At 45.2% G+C, this 17,162-nt stretch overlaps 1 protein-coding gene across 4 annotated transcripts in view; it reads right to left on the reverse strand.

Moving 5' to 3' along the window:
- The window catches only part of LOC141917713 (zinc finger protein 462-like), a 158,096-nt gene that overhangs the window by 78,271 nt on the left and 62,663 nt on the right, over positions 1-17,162 (reverse strand). For 2 of the 4 annotated variants that reach the window (XM_074811111.1, XM_074811109.1), the window contains exons 2-6: positions 15,970-16,221; positions 10,025-15,486; positions 7,964-8,128; positions 6,698-6,969; positions 2,200-2,318 (exon numbers count right to left, since the gene is read on the reverse strand). In XM_074811111.1, the coding sequence (XP_074667212.1) occupies positions 2,200-2,318; positions 6,698-6,969; positions 7,964-8,128; positions 10,025-15,486; positions 15,970-16,189 (6,238 nt within the window). In that variant the 5' untranslated portion in view covers positions 16,190-16,221. The remainder of the gene's footprint in view (positions 1-2,199; positions 2,319-6,697; positions 6,970-7,963; positions 8,129-10,024; positions 15,487-15,969; positions 16,222-17,162) is intronic. The other 2 variants (XM_074811110.1, XM_074811112.1) reach the window with 2 other exon arrangements.

Genomic DNA, 17,162 nt, shown 5'->3' on the forward strand with positions numbered 1-17,162 from the left:
GTATCCCAGAGTCCTGAAGGAATTGGCTAATGTAATTGCCAAGCCACTCTCCGTGATATTTGAAAAGTCATGGCAGTCGGGTGAAGTCCCTGGTGACTGGAAAAAGGGAAACATTGCACCCATTTTTAAAAAGGGTAGAAAGGAGGACGCTGGGAACTACTGACCTGTCAGCCTCACCTCTGTGCCTGGGAAGATCATGGAGCAGATCCTCCTAGAAGCTATACTAAGGCACATGGAGGACAGGGAGGTGATTTGAGACAGCCAACATGGCTTCACCAAGGGCAAGTCTTGCCTGACCAACCTAGTGGCCTTCTATGATGGAGTGACTACATCAGTGGACAAGGGAAGAGCTACAGAGATCATCTATCTGGACTTCTGTAAGGCCTTTGACACGGTCCCCCACAACATCCTTCTCTCTAAATTGGAGAGATATGGATTTGATGGATGGACTGTATGGTGGATAAGGAATTGGCTGGATGGTCGCATCCAGAGGCTAGTGGTCAATGGCTCAATTTCCAGATGGAGATCAGTGGCAAGTGGTGTCCCTCAGGGGTCAGTATTGGGACCAGTAATGTTTAATATCTTCATCAATGACATAGACATAGATCGAGAGAGGATCACACAAGGCAGAGAGAGCACAAGACCCAGAGAGAGTGTGTGAGAGCATGCAACCCACAGAGCAAATGTACAATCCAGAGAGAGCGTGAATTACCAAGAGAGCGTGCAAGACCCAGAGAGAGAGCGTGAGTGTGCAACCCAGGGAGTGCAAAATGCAGTGAGAGAGGAGCATGCAATGCAGGGAGAGAGCATGCATATGTGCACTTCCCAGGGAGAGAGAGCACATGCACACATGCATGCCCCAGGGTAGGGGGGTGGAGAGAGAGAGAGAGCAGATGCAACTCACTGAAAGGGAGAGTGCATGCATGCAAGAGTGCACAACCCAAAGAAAGAGCAAGAGTGCACGTGACCCAGAGTGGGCAAGCACGAGAGCATGACTCAGAAAGCACAACACGGTGTACACAAGACACAATAAGCCAGTGCACATGACAGAGTTCCAGACTGAGAGCAACAGGAAGAAAGACCAACACAGACTGAGATACTGTGTTCCAAAGAGAGAAAGGGTGCATGACCATGCCAGAGAGAGGAAGATGTGACTGATAGAGAGCATGTGACTGCAAGAAACAGAGTGCATGACTGAGAAAGAGCACAAGACCTTAACCAAGAGAGGAAGGGAAAGCTAGCAACAGCAAACACATGATCGCTAGAGAGAGCACATGAGAGGGAGAAACCACAAGCAAGAGAAACCTAGCCCAACTTGGAGACAAATGTAGAGCAGGTGACCAGGAGCAAGGGAGCGCAGGAGGGAGCCACAGAGAGGGAGAACAAGCATGTCCCCTGAGAGAGTACAACAAAGAGGAAGGGAGCATACACAGTCACACATGAGATACAGGGAGAACGTGACCCAGAGAGGGAGAGCAAACATGACTGTGCACAAGGGAGAGCATGCAACGGTCTGTGAGGGAGACCACACATCTGTGAGAGAGGGAGCCACAGACATAAAAAAATTGTGACTGAGTGAGGGAGAGCATGTGCCATCACACCCAAGAGAAGAACAGCATGCACAACCTAGAGAGGGAGAGTGAGCACAACCACACACAAGGTTGAGTGACAGGGAGCACATGACTGTGAGAGTGAGAGGAAGCAAGCAAGAAGTAGCTCATGAGAGCACAGCCGCACATGAAGAGGGAGAGAAAGCACAATCATGAAAGAGTGAGCAAGCAAGAGAGAAGGATAACACATGACAGAGACCACACACAACCACATGTGAGAGAGGGAGATCACAACCTAGATAGAGAGGGAGATCAAGTGTGACTGCCTGTAAGGGAGAGGGGGAAAGCAGAAGAGCAAGTAGAACCACGCACAAGGTTGATCGAGAGGGGACACACAAAAGTGAAAGGGAGCACGTGACCACACGTGAGAGAGGGAGAGTGCACAACCGCACAAGAAGAGCTTGTGACCACACAAGAGAGTGCGAAGAGCACATGTGACTGCCCACAAGGGAGAGAGAGAGAAGGAGCATGACTGTGTGTGAGGTTCAGCAAGAGGAAGCACACAAGAGCAAGTATGTGTGCCTGACAGCAAGAGAAAGAGATCAAGAGAGGACAAGGGAGAGCGCGAGCAAGGAACTGATTGACTTACCAGCATGAGCTTTGAGAATATGAGTTTTCAAACGGCTATTGTAAGAGGACTTGAATGGACAGAGCTTGCAACGGAATGGCTTATGGTGTCCATGATGAGTCTGCATATGGCGATCCAGACTGACCAAAAGACAGACAAAAGAAAGGAAACAAAAGAGTAAATCATTTTAGATAGTCCTTCAGATGCAAGCCAAAAACCTAGTAACAAAAATAAATTTTAAATAAGAGCAGGCCAGACTCAGCTATCCTTCTCAGGCTGGTTCTTTATATCCAACAGGTCTGCTTATAGGACCACGAGTGCAGGAACAGTGACTTTCCATTTGTGGACACTGAAATTGTAAGGGATCAACTGTATCAGTTGAATGTTCATAAGTCCATGGGGCTTATGGACTCATCCCACAGTACTGAAGGAGCTAGAGGATGTTATGGCAGGACACCTCTTGATCATCTACCAAAGGTCCTGTGAGTCTGGGGAGCTCCCTGCTGACTTGAAGCTAGCCAATGTTATTCCAGTATACAAGAAGGGTGTGAGGAAAGACCCAGGAAACTACAGACCTGTTAGTCTAACCTCAGTTCCTGGAAAAATTATGGAGATCATACTGGGTGCTACTGAAGACATTTAAAGAACAATGCAATCATCAGGCACAGTCAACGTGGGTTCACAAAGGGAAAGTCCTGTCTAACTAATTTGATCTCCTTCTATGATAAGGTCACTCACCTAGTGGATGAAGGGAAGGCAGTGAATGTAATTTTTCTGGATTTTAGTAAGGCTTTTGATACTGTCCCTCATAGCATCCTTCTGGACAAGTTGTCCAGCTGCAGGATGAGCGGATTCACAGTGCGCTGGGTGAAGAACTGGCTGAAGGGCAGAGCTCAAAGGGTTGTAGTGAATGGGGCTACATCTGGCTGGCGACTGGTCACCAGCAGTGTTCCTCAGGGCTCAATTCTAGGGCCAGTTCTGCTCAAGATTTTTATCAGTGATCTGGATGCAGGAGTTGAATGCACCATTAGCAAGTTTGCTGATGATACCAAACTGGGAGGTGCTGTTGACTCTCTCAAGGCACAAGAGGCCTTGCAGAGGGATCTGGATAGATTGGAGCATTGGGCAATCATCAGTGACATGAAATTCAACAAGTCCAAATGCTGGATTCTGCACCTGGGATGGAGTAACGTTGGGCACAAGTATAAATTGGGAGAGGAGTGGCTGGAGAGCAGCCCTGCAGAAAGGGATCTGGGGGTGCTGGTTGGCAGCAGGCTCAAGATGAGTCAGCAGTGTGCCCTGGCAGCAAGAGGGCAAACTGCAGCCTGGGGAGCATTAAACATGGTGTAACCAGCCGGTCAAGAGAGGGGATGATCCTGCCATATTCAGGGTTGGTGCGGCCTCACCTTGAGTATGGTGTGCAGTTCTGGGCCCCACAGTTGAAGAAGGATGTGAAGGCCCTTGAATGCATCCTGGGGAGGGCAACAAAGCTGGTGACAGGGCTGGAAGGCATGTCCTGTGAGGAGCGGCTGAGGACTCTGGGCTTGTCTAGTTTGGAGAGAAGGAGGCTGAGGGGAGACGTCATTGCTCTCTGCAGCTTCCTGAGGAGGGGAAGTGGAGAGGGAGGTGCTGAGCTCTTCTCCCTGGGATCCAGTGACAGGACGCATGGGAACGTGTGCTGGGTTTGTGTGTGTGGCAGGGTTTTTGGTAGCAGGGGAGGGAGCTACGGTGGTGGCCCCCTGTGAGAAGCTTCTCGAAGCTCCCCTGGCTCCAAGTTGGACCCACCTTTGCACCAAGGCCAGGCCAATTAGCTGCACCTCTGCAATAATGTATTTAAGAAGGGGAACCTGGGAGGAGGAGTTGCAAGAACATCTGTGTGAACACCGAGGTCAGTAGAAGAAAGGAGGAGGAAGGGAGGGGAGGTGCGCCACTGCAGAGACCCCGCCCCCTGCAGCCCATGGTGAAACGGCAGGGCTGCCCCTTGCCATCCATGGAGATCACCAGTGGAGCAGAGACGCACCTGCAGCTTGTGGAGGACCCCAAACCAGAGCAGGTGACTGCACCTGAAAAAGGCCAGGACTCTGAGGAAAGTTTGACACTGGGAGGATTGCAACACGTGGGAGCAACCCATGCCGGAGCAGCTAGGGAAACGCTGTGGCCTGTGGGAGGGACTCACATTGGAGAAAGTTCGTGGAGGACTGTCTCCCGTGAGAGGGGAATCAGGCTGGAGCAGGAGAAGACGCGAGGAGTTCCCCCCCTCCCTGAGGAGGAAGAAGGAGCAGGACTGACTGCACCCCCCATTACCTGCCCCCTGTGCTGCGGGGGGGAGGAGGTAAAGATATTGGGAGCAAAACTGAGCCCGGAAAGAAGGGAGGGGTGGGGGAAGGTGTTTTCAAGATGTAGCAATGCTTCTCACTGTCCTACTCTGTCTGTTAAGTGTTGATTTTGTTAGTGTCTGAATTAAACTGATTTTCTTTTTCTTCCCCTAACGAGTCTGTCTTTTGCCCGTGATTATAGTGGGTGTCATCCCTCCCTGTCCTTATCTCGATTCCTGAGCCTTTTGCTTTATTTTCTCCTTCCCAGCACTGGGGGGGGGAAGGGGTGAGTGAGCAGCTGCATAGTGCTCAGTTGCCCTCTGAGCTCAAACCATGACAGAATGGTTCAAAGCTGCACCAGGGGAGGTTCAGACTGGACATTAGGAAGCATTTCTGTACCGAGAGGGTGGTCAAACACTGGAACAGGCTTCCTAGAGAGGTGGTCGATGCCCCAAGCCTGTCAGTGTTTAAGAGGCATTTGGACAATGCCCTTAATAACATGCTTTAACTCTTGGTCAGCCCTGAAGTGGTCAGGCAGCTGGATTAGATGATTGTTGTAGGTCCCTTCCAACTGAACTATTCTATTCTATTCTGTTCTATGTCTGGGGCTACAGGGAAAGTCTGAGGCTTCTCACCAAGGATGGGGCAGAGGAAAACTTTCTCCTTGCCTACAGGAGGTGTGTGCTGATTGAGGAGCTGTGTTACCAGGTTAAAGGAGCTGCAGGAGGTCAGACAATTGCACAGCATCATAGATAATGAGAAAAAGATTTACAGGATCTTCTCAAAGATCCTGCAGAGACAAGAAAAATCCTCCCAATTGTACTGAAGGAGGGGCAGCCAATGTGTGTTTATCATGTTGGGAAATGGAGACTACAAAGATGGCAAAGGCTGGAAGCTTGTGATATCTGGCACTGGGAGGATGACTCCTGCTTCACCAGCAGATCTGCAACTACAGAATAGGTTCTATAGTTCTGCATCTGGTTGCAGATGAGGGGCTGGGAGCTCTGTCCAATGAAGCATCAGAGCTGGCTGCACCTGAACCATGCAACAGCACCAGGGGGAAGAGGTGAGTGATAGTAGTGGGAGACTCCCTTCTGCAGGGGAGATGCCAACCTGACCTGTTGTATAGGGAAGTTTACTGCTTGCCAGGAGCTCAGATCCAGGATGTTAATGAGAGACTGTCAAGGCCTGTCCAGTCCTTGGACTATTATCCCCTGCTGCTCATCCACATAGGAACCATGCTGTGATACTGACAGAAATGTTGCTTTTCTAACAGAAGGGTTTATAAATATTTCTTATATCATGCTTTCTTTCCACATACTTTTAATTACAGAACAGTAACAACTTCACCCAATTTAAAGGGTGTCATTGACAGCGCTATCAATGCCTATGTTAAACAAGCACCTGGATCTCTCTTCTTTGGGGGGAAGGGGGACGGACATGGGATGGGGGAACGAGACAGCTCTCCCCCCAGAAGCTACAGAAAACATGTGCATGTGTTTGTCAGTCTAGGATGCCAGTAAAAAAGAAATCCAATAAACCTAATTTCTTTTTGGCAAGCCATGAATAAATATGATTAAAAGAATTCTAAAGCTTCCTAGCTGTAGGCAAATAAATGTTATGAGGAACCTGATTATTTATTATGACCATGCATTTTTCATGGGTCACATCAGATAAGGGGTGATTTCCTCAACCCATTTCAAGTATACCACACTGATGTGAAGACTATGTTCATAAAATGAAATTGCATAACATAAATAAGAAAAAAAAAATCTAACTTTAAGATTGGTTTGTGATAACTGTTCAACACTAGAAATTAAATCTCTCTCAATCAAATAAGAGTCACAGTACTATTTAAAAATAAGGTAGTTACATGGAAGACTAGTAAAAAATACCTTTTCCTCTTTATGGCTTTTTTAATTTCATGCATTTGAAAGGACTGCATAAGTGGTGAGCATCTTTTGCTTGGTGTGCATTTCCCCTACACACAACAAAAAGGGAACTTGAATTCAAGAAGATATAAAAATGGGACTTTTTATAGTCATGGGCAATGGCAAAATGTTTGGGGGCATAGAAAATACCTAAATCCTGAGAAAGAAAAATGTGGCTTGAAATCAAATTGAGTGTGCTCTCCTTCAATGTCAACCAACATAAAAAACAGTCATGCTAGTCTGTGCTTCTGTTGAAAACAAACCATAACTTACTTGTGCCTGAAAGCAGAGACAAAGGAGCAATACTGGCAGCTGTACTTGTCTTCCCGGGTAAACATGGCTAGAGCCAAGTGACTCCTCTCATGAGATCGCAGACCCTGCATAGACATCAAAACCCGGTCACACTGGCTGCAGCGGTAGCCCCCAGGCCTGGTTTCATCTTCCAAGGATGCTCCAGATTCAGCTTCTGTAAATTCCACAGTGCCAGGGTCTTTGGCTGCCTCAAAACCCTCCAAAGTTGTGCTTGAAGAATCTTCAGCTTCCTGCTAAAAAACACATACCCCCCCCAAAGCCATCAATTCTCTCTCCCTTCTGCCCCTCAGTCTCTCCTGTGTATTAATTTTAATATCTAGGTTTTCCACTGCATTCACTTTCTAAAGGTATCCCTACCATACTACACTAATGACTTTCTGTATAAAGAGAGCCCAGTTTTTAAATATATATATACATACACATTAAAAAACAATCAACCCGTCTCTTGGTCCCTTTCCTAAGTGTTAATTAGCATAGCATGCATTTTGCAGCAACATTAAAACTGAGAAGTATATTCATATCATGTGTTTTGGGTCTTGGATTTTAGTTTTTGTTCCCTGCTGTTTAGTATCTACTTGCTCAAAAGATGGTATTGACCCCCCATAAACTTTACTTGAGAAGCAGGGAAAGAGCAGGAATCATTTGATAGAAGGGAAACATCCCATTCTGTCAGTAGCATTGGATAAGCTAAAGGAAGGTCAGTGGAAGGACAATGAAATCTCTTAGGTAGAACCATTTAGACTCTGAAGGACTCAGCTACTTTACACAGCACACAGTCGATGTCATGAAATAGGGACCCCTGGCTCAGCTGGCTATTTGAATATGTGTTTGTAACACTATAATTTCCCTTTTGCATATGGGTTGGAGAAAAAAAAAAAAAATCACACTTTAAGAATCTAAGAAAGCAGAAAAGTAGCCCAGAACAGCTGAGGGAGAAGCTCCTGCTCATAAGTCAAGCCTTTCAGTCATCTGTGATATCAATTCCTTTGTGGCAAATAAGAAATGAGAATTAAATAGTTGTTGTGCCCCAGATAAAGAGCAGAAGTCAAAACATCTTAAAGTAAACAAAATGTGCTGCAGAAGCCTGAAGAATTAGATTAGAATGTCATGCTTAACTGTTCAGAATATCCAATCCAAAACCCATTTGACTCCATGGGAGCCCTCTATAGGCTTTCAGTTAGGCCTTAATATCAAACAAAAAACACTGTCAGTTCACAGAATTCTCACCTTTACTGTAGCTGACACAGAAGAAACATTCCCATACTGGACATGCTTACGGAGATGATTACAGATGGCTCGAAGCGTTGGATGAACTTCCACACAAAATTTACATTTGTAGCCAACTATTTTTCTCTCCTTAAGTTTTGAAGCATCTTCCAAGTGTCCAAAAGCCTATGAGCGCATGAGTATTAATCAGTTATACTAATGTAATATTGAAACATGCTTCTGATATCTCACTTTTAGGAATATACCCAGACCAGATTTTGCACCTTAAGGGAAACTGCATTTAGTGTACACATGTATTGGGTCTGGCTGAGATGGAATTAACTTTCCCCATAGCAGCCCTCATAGTGCTGTGCTGTGTATTTGTAGCTAGAAAGGTGCTGATAACACACCAGTGTGTTGGCTACTGCTGAGCAGTGCTCCAACCCCCCCACCCCAAAGGCCAGTAGGCTGGGGGTGGGCAAGAGGTTGGGAGGGGACAGAGGCAGGACACCTGACCCCAATTGACTGAAGGGATATTCCAGACCATGTGACATCTGCTCAGAAATAAAAGCTAAGAGAAAGGGATGGGGGGAGGGGGGGAATTTGTTATTACAACATTTGTCTTCCAGAGCAACTGCTACGCGTACTGAAGCTCTACTTCCTGGGAAGTGGCTGGACATTGCCTGCTGATGGGAAGTAGAGAAAAAATCCTTTTGTTTTCCTTTGCTTCCATGCGCAGCCTTTATTTTTGCTTTATTAAACTGTCTTTATCTTGACCCACAAGGTTTTTTCCATCTTATGTTTCTTCCCCCCCTGTCCTGCTGAGGAGGAAGAGTGATAGAGAGACTTGGTAGGCACCTGGCGTCCAGCAAAGGTCAACCCACTACAACATCCTACTGTGCAAAACTTCAAACTCACTTTGCCCTGACTTCTATTAAAGCCCTCAAAATAGGTGGACAGGACGTGCACAGGAAAAACATTGAGTTTCTGCATAATAGTAGTCCCCTGTAAGACCGTTCATTTTTAAATTACAAGACCAAGCCATGCTCTTTCATGGTTTCCCCCCCATCCAATTGCATGCTTTTCTAAAGGAAGTAGAGTTACTCTAGATGGGGAGAAGGATACAGAAAAGAGTAGCAGAATTTGGTCTTCTGTTCACAGGAACACTTGCCCAAAGCTTGAAGGCTGAGAGAGTTGGGGTTGTTTAGCCTAGAGAAGAGAAGGCTCTGAGGAGACCTTATAGCGGCCTTCAAGTAACTAAAGGGGGATTAAAAGAAAGATGGAGGGACTCTTTATCAGGGAGTGTAGGGATAGGATGAGGGGTAATGGTTTTAAACTGAAAGAGGGTAGATTGAGATTAGATGTAAGGAAGAAATTCTTTACTGTGAGGGTGGTGAAGCACTGGAACAGGTTACCCAGAGAGGTTGTGGCTGCCCCCTCCCTGGCAGTGTTCAAGTCCAGGTTGGACGGGGCTTTGAGCAACCTGGTCTAGTGAAAAATGTCCCTACCTATGGCAGGGTGGTTGGACTAGATGATCATTAAGGTCCCTTCCAACCCAAACCATTCTATGATTCTATGAAGTTATTGGATAGATGCACATAAACATCAGGTTCTTTATCAGAAAATATATTGAAACAGATAAGCTTGAGAAGGAAATTGGTGTGTTATTTCAAGGTACATTGATGAGCAGCAGAATGGGACATTACTTTCTCATAGATTCTTTAGCAAAACAGCAGCCTTGCAATGAAGAATAAATGTCAGATACAAATAGCCATCCATAAGGGTGGGAGGAAGGAAGAAAGATAGGGAAAATCCTGAAGGAAACAGTTGGAAGGAACAGAGCTTCCCATGGAGATTAGGAATAGGTGGACAATGAAGGAAATTAAAGCAGAATATGTGACTTATAGAGCCCATTGACACATTGAGTCATGCATTAACCTGCATTCATTTGGCTGTCAAAGAGAACATGCAAGTGGGTATTAATAATAAGGAGCCTCTTGGGGTACAGAAGAACAGCTTTTGGTTTGTTTTTCTCTCTGGGGAGAGGAAGCAGAGAAGGAGACCACACACACAGATCCTTACCCTCTCTTGTTTGAAATCTGTAAAAGTACCATCTGCACATTTCTGCTTGCTCAAAAGCTGTTTCCTCCTCTCCTGACGTTTGGCACGCTTCTGGAATTCCTCATTGTGACTATTCAAGTGTGAAGTCAGCTCTGCTGTGCTATGCAATTTAGTATCACAGTGCTTGCACTGGTAGACAGCATTATGAGAGCGGGTGCCACTTCCCAGTATGGTAAAGTCTCTCTTCAAATCCTTGCTGTGGTGATCAGTATAATGCATGCACAGCAGCTCTGCTGTGCTGAAGGATAGCTTGAAACATTTTATGCATCTGAAGGGAAGCCACTCAGTTTCCTGAGCCTCGCTCTCCACCTCAGGTTTTACAAAGTCATTCCTTTCCACAGCTGGAGTTGACTTTTCATGTTCATCAGCATACACGGCAGTGAAGTAACCCCCCAGCTTGCTTGCATGCTGCTTCTTAGGGAAAACACCAGGGTGACGCTTCATGTAGTGGGACACAATACCTTTCTTGCTAAAAGATTGAAAGGAACAAAGCGAGCATTTCTTCTTTTCCACAGCCCTCCTCAGCTCCTCACTTAACTGAGGAGCGTCATCTTTGTGAGGAGATGGAATGATCACTTTATTGGGTTTGTCACTTACTGTCCTGGAGGCTGCTAAACAATGAGTGTAGTAAGCATCAATGTCGTGCCTTTTCTGGTAGTGTGCTGCAAGCCCTTTGCGGATAGGGTTGGTGTAGGAACACAAAGCACACTTGAAGAGGTTGTTCTTGCCTTCTGGTTGTGCCCGAACATTATTATGTTTGATGCGGTAGTGCCTGGCTATCCCCTTCCGGGTAGAACAGAAGTATTTGCAGAGCTGACACCGGAACACTGTGTGAGACACTAAGTGAGAACTGGAGAAATGAGGTACAGAGATAGAGACTTCTCCAACACCATCGGCAGCAATTTCTGGTGAGGCCTTGATTTCAGTTACTACGTCTGACTCCACTGAGGCAGACACCTTTGGCGGTGACTGAGCAAAAACATCAAATTCAGGCTGATTATGGTATTTCTCATAGTGAATTTTGAGCTTCTCCAGTGTGCCATGGGTGTAAGGGCATAGTTTGCACCGATATGCACCATAGCCTTGCTTGAAAATCCTACTCGTCTCTTCTATGTCATTCTGGGAGATGTCATTCGACTGTTCCACATCATGCACAAAGTCTTCAGCAGTAACTTTTACTGATGGGTGCCGTTTCTGGTAATGTGTGAGGACACCATGAATGCGTGTGTTAATGTATGGGCAATGTCTGCACTTGTACACAGCCCCTGGGTTAATGTCTGTGTCCTGTGCAAAGTCAGCAGCTTTCACCTTCATGCCAGGATGCTTTTTGCCATAATGTGTCAGGAGGCCATGCAAGTTATTGTACTCAGACTGACAAACTGTACACTGATATGGAGTGGAGGAGATGGCAGGGTTTGCAGAAGCCAGCTGAATAGTTTTTTCTTGAGAAAGGCTGGGGTCCTCCACATCCTGGTCCATCTGTGATGTTACCTGGTTTTCAGAATTAATCCTGGCCCTAACTTCATCAAGTTGTGTGCCAATTTTCTCAGCAGCATCTTTTTCCTTAATGATATCTAACAATACAGATTCATCCCCATTCATAGCCCAAGGGTGAAAAGCCTGGTAGTGATTAGTAATATCCCAAATGGAAGATGCTTCAAAAATGCAGTCTCTGCATTTATAGGTCTTTCCCTCTGTTGGCATCACTAGGGTAGGAGGGGAAGGATCTGGACCTGCCCAAAGTTTAGTTGCCATATATGTATAGTCAACATAATGTTCAGGATGTCTCCTCTGGTAATGCACAAGCAAACCACTTGGTTCCGTATGTGAATAAATGCACCATTCACAGTGATAACCAGCTTCTATCAAGCCATCCAAAAATGCCCATCTCAGAATGGATGTGACCGTGGCCTTCAGATTTGAGTGGTCTTTCTTAATATGCTTCCTCAACGCATAGAAGTAAGGTGATGTGTAGCTACACTGCCTGCACTTGAGGGCTCTCAGCTTTGTCTTGCCTTGTTCAGTGCTGGAGGTGTGAGCAGGCAGGCTGCCAGATGATTTCTTCTGGTTATGATCACAAAGGCTTCTAACAGTGGCTGTATGTTGCCTAATCACATCTGCGTTGGCTTTGAAATCACGATGCTTCTTTTGATAATGAATGAGCACACCTTTCACAGTCCGGTTTCCATAATCGCAGTGCTGGCAGAAGAACATTTCATTCTCAAGGGGATTCACAGAGCCCTCAGAACTACCCTGGCTCAACTGCTGTACTGACACTGGCAGTTTCTGAATCCCAGGAGGCAGCTCACCAGCCTTCATCATTGCCGCAGTAGGGGGGGCCTGCCTGATGTACTTGGCAGTGACCTTTATTTCTGGATGCCTTTTCTGGTAGTGGACAAGCACTCCCACAACTGAACGGTTGCTGTATGAACAGTGTTTGCAATAGTAGACTTCAGGAGCAAGGTCTGGGGGCAGTGGTGGGGGAGGTGGAGGTTGAGAAGCCAAGTTGGACAGTTTTGAGGAGACAGACACCCCCATCTCAAAAGACGTTTGAGCCAGGGCAGAGCCCCTGTCAACAGAAGCTATACGCATGGTCTTCTGAATTCTGAAATATGATGCTTTTTCTTCAGGGTGTTTTTTCTGGTAATGCACCAGAACTGAATGCATGTTAGGGCTTGCAAATGAGCACACATCACAGTCATAAACAACCACAGAATTGACTGAAGGTGTCTTCTGATTTTCACATTCAGGACTAAAACTCTTTGTGGAACTTTTGTTAAAACTTGCTGGCACAGTAGTCCCATGAGCCATAGAGGTGGAGGTTGCCATAGTTTTTGGAGCAGAATTCAAGATCTCTCTCAGTGTCTGAGGTTCTGTGTTTAGCCCCTCCTGCTGCTCAACAATATAGCTTGAAAATATCATTGCATTGTTAATTTTCACTGTTGGATGCATTCTTTGGTAATGCGGCATCAGGCTTCTAACATTTGGGCTAGTGTAAGAACAGAAGTGACAGCGATAGATCAGATCAGAGTGATCGGAATTCAATACATTCATAGCTTCAGGGTGATGCTCTCCATAGTGTTGCTGCAGGTCTTCAAAGTTCGTATAGTCAATATAACACTCAAGACATCTGTATACTGCACTGTGATCATTGGGATCCAAAATATACCTAAAGCTGAATTTTATGTAGGGGTGCATCCGTTGGTAGTGGGTGCTAACACTCCTGGCAGATTTGTTGCTAAAATCACAGTGTTTACAATAGTAAAGCCTGCCAGAGTCGTTAATCTCCACATTTTCGTTGTTCTGATCAGGGCCATACATATTTGGCTGGCTTCCCAGAACAGAGGCATTAGGGCTCTGTTGATCTTTCATGTTGATGGAAGAAAAATAATCTTCCTCATCTTCAGATAAAGTGAGCTCAATCTCTGCTCCATTGGTAGAATTATAATCATGATGCATGTTTCTGAAGTTTGCATCTTTCCGAGAATCATTAGTCTCTCTCTCCCACATTTGCTGAGGTGCATAAGAACTAGAAACCTCCACCATTGGTTCTGTTTGTTCTTCTTCTCTGTCTAATTCCACCTCTATCTCCACCTCATCTTCCTCCTCTTCCTCATCATCCTCTACATTAATCACAGCATCTTCTTGCTGTTTGTTTTGGTTTATTTTGCTCTGCAGGTTGCTTGCTATTTCATCAATTCTAGTTCTTTTCTTCACTGGTGAGAGATCCAAAGGGCAGTCATTTGACACTTTCCGAGCAACCTTAGCAACAAAGTTATTTTTAGACGAAAGACCAAGAATTGAGGTCTGGCTTTTCTTCACTGTGCTGAAAGAGGTGAGAGCATCTGCCTCGCTCTCTTGTGGCATGTTGGATGGCAGTCCATCATATTTTGGTAAGTTGTCACAAAATGAGTGCTTGTGCTGCTGATGAACTCTGAGGCCTTTCAAAGTAGTGGTAGAATAGTTACACATTGTGCACTTATAAGGATGCTGTGAATGCGGTTGAGGCAACTGTTGATGTTGCTGCTGCACTGTTTCCATCATCCCAGCTGACTTTCTTCCGTTTATATTTCCACTTTCATAAGGAACTGTGTTGTCATTCAAAGAGGAGACAATGTTTTCACTCTGAGAATTTACAGTGTCCCAGTCTGATGTTGTACCTGCATGACATTGCCTATGAGCTCCAAGCTTTAACGAACTCTTACAGGTGAAAGGGCATTCATCGCATTTGTATACAGTTGTCTTCCCAGACAGGTGGATATTCTCAATGTGACGGGAGATGCTTCGGCGGTGCATTGTGAGGAAAGGGCAAAAAGGACATTGGAACCTGTTCATGTATCTTCTAAAGGGAATCCCTTTCGTTTCCAACAGCTTGTTGCCATCAGATCCCATCAGTTGCTCTGCAGATATTCCTGAAGTCTGATGGTCCACAGAGTTCAAGCCATTTTCGCTGTCCACTTCATTTAGCTCTTCGTCTGAGCTGGAGTCATTTACCATACTGTTTGTTTCCAAGTCAGCAGAAGAATTTGTCATGTCAGCAACTCCATAGCGGGATCTGTCAGACAAATTAACTATGCCCGAGTTGTGAGGTAATTTAGACTTCATTTGAGGATAAGACACAGAAGAAAACTTAGAGGATATAGAAGAGTTGGGCCTGATAAGGGAATTGCCCGTAGAGCTTCTGAAGTTTGAGGCATCAGCATTCAACACATCACATCCTGTCATATTCATAGAGATATAATTAGAGTTTGGGGAGGCATTCTGGGCACTCTTACTCTGCACATCAGGCGCACTGGTTCTGTCTTGTTCCTGCCTCAAGCTTGACAGTATTTTTACCATGCTGCGATGCTTCTTCATCATATGGTCACACCAGCGCTCCCTTCGAGGTGTCTGGTAACTGCACCATTCACAGCAAAAGTTGCCTCTGGACTTTGTTAGAGGCTTGACCATGGACTCTAAAATGCTCCGTTCTACCACCTCTGCAGGCAATTCCTTGCAGGGTTCCTGCACTGGCACAGAGGCAGATGTCAATTCAGATACAGCAGAGGTAGCAGTAGGATTTAAACTCTCCTTCAGGTTGTTTTTGTGATACATTTTCTGGTGCTTAATAATCCTTGCGCGCCTTGGTGATTTGTAGGTGCAGAACTGGCAAGAGAAAACTTTGCCAAACCCCTCGTGCATCATGATGTTATAATTTAAGGATCCAGCAGCGTGTGACCCTACTGAGCTCCCCCCAACTTGTGCTCCATGAACCTTGTGAGTGTGCTCTATAAGGAGGTTTTTAGATCGGAAGTAACGCACGCAGAATTTGCACTGGAAAAACTTGTTGGTTGGTTTAGGATTTGGACCCATATGTTGACCATAAAAACTTTGGCTCTGGCTATAATAACTTCCAGTCCCCATCCGAGTTGTTGTATTTTGCCCTAAAATAAGAATTAAAAAGTAAATATGTAAATAAGTAAAATTAGACAGTTTCCTCCCCCCCATCTATCCTGTATGCATATGAATACACACACATATTGAACACGTTAATCACATCAGGATTCCCTCACTTATTATTAGATCTGTGCATACAAGAATGGTCAGAAAACTAACAGATGGTACATAATTTGGGATAGACAATTTCCTAATTAAGTTTCTTGAAATAAAAAGGTACACTAATAAAGTTCAAAACTCTTCTAGAGCTCATGGTGGTGTAAAGCAAGGAAAAGAAGCATGTGAAAAATAGCAAGATGACAAATCCACACGTTTGCATTTACAGAAAAAAATATGGCTGTTAACTAAACATCATCCATTTCACTATCATAGTGATAAAGATAACAGTTCTTAAAAATCACACTGAAACATACCAATTAAAATGCACTGAAATAAGTCATGTGAGACAGGGACTTAGAGTTGAGGTTTACCTGCTATTTCATCTGCAATTGCAAATTCATCCTTTACAGAAGAAAATTCAATCTCAGTCTGGTTGCTAGCATTCATGGAGCCAGACCTCAGCTGGCTAGGGTTTTCCTCAGAGACATCTGTTGGCTGCAGAAAAGCAGTATGAACATCCTGAATGTGAGCTTTTAGGTCTTCATAGGATGGAGCTCGGAAATCACAGCCATCACACTGGAGCACCTCCATGGTTCAGGAATAATCTTTTGCATTAGAAAATTCTGCAAGAAAAACAAGGAAAGGGGAAGGAAAGAGGCAGGGGGTTGTTTTGGTTCAGTTTTTCCTGTTTGGTTGGTTTGGGGAGTTTTTTTGTTTTGTTTTTACAGAAATGCCATTCAGTGAATTCTGAAAATATATTAACACCAAGCTCCCTATCACATGACTTGACTTAATGATTTCCAGGAATTCCATAATTACTGCACCCTAAAACTCATCATTTAAGAGGCATCAAGACAATTCTGATTCAAAGAAAGCCCTATCTAGGTAACTTGCAAGTTGCTGTTATCAATGCTACAGTCAACCCTCTGACAAATGACTACTGTTTCAATGGACTTTGTCCTCTAGGCTTTTCCATTACTCGGGATAGAGCTATTGTTAGGAAGTCTGTCTCATTCAGAGACTAGCAGCTATATGCTAGAAGAACAAACACATTACTCTCAAACAGTCATGCACTGAAACTTACAGATGACAGTGGTTTCTGCTTCTATAAAACCCACTGTCCTGGTTTAACCAGGATAGGGTTAAGTTTCCCCAGCAGTGGGGGGGAGCTCTAGCCGGGTTATTCAGATACCATGCGGATGTCACATCCTGGCAGGTCACATTTTCCTGGCGCGGGAGCGCGGTGCACTCGTGGTTTTGTACATCGTGCTTCCCACTGCTGTATTTGGTAGCTATTTTGCTCTGTTCATTGCTATCACTATTACTGTTATTGTTATTGTTGTTGTTGGTTGTGTTGCTATTGCACTGTTGTATTAAACCTCTCCTTATTTCAGTCTTGGGGCTTTGTATTTCACTCCCTTTGTGGGGGAGGGGCAGCGGCCGCGTGGTCTCAGACCCCGGCAGGGGCTAAACCACCACACCCACTTTAACCTTCTTGGAAGCTGAGAAAGTCCTGCCTGTTTCATTACCAGCGATTTAAAAAAACCCTTAAAATGGAAACACT

This window comes from Strix aluco, chromosome W (genome assembly GCF_031877795.1).
Source record: "Strix aluco isolate bStrAlu1 chromosome W, bStrAlu1.hap1, whole genome shotgun sequence".
Taxonomy (NCBI): Eukaryota; Metazoa; Chordata; class Aves; order Strigiformes; family Strigidae; genus Strix; species Strix aluco.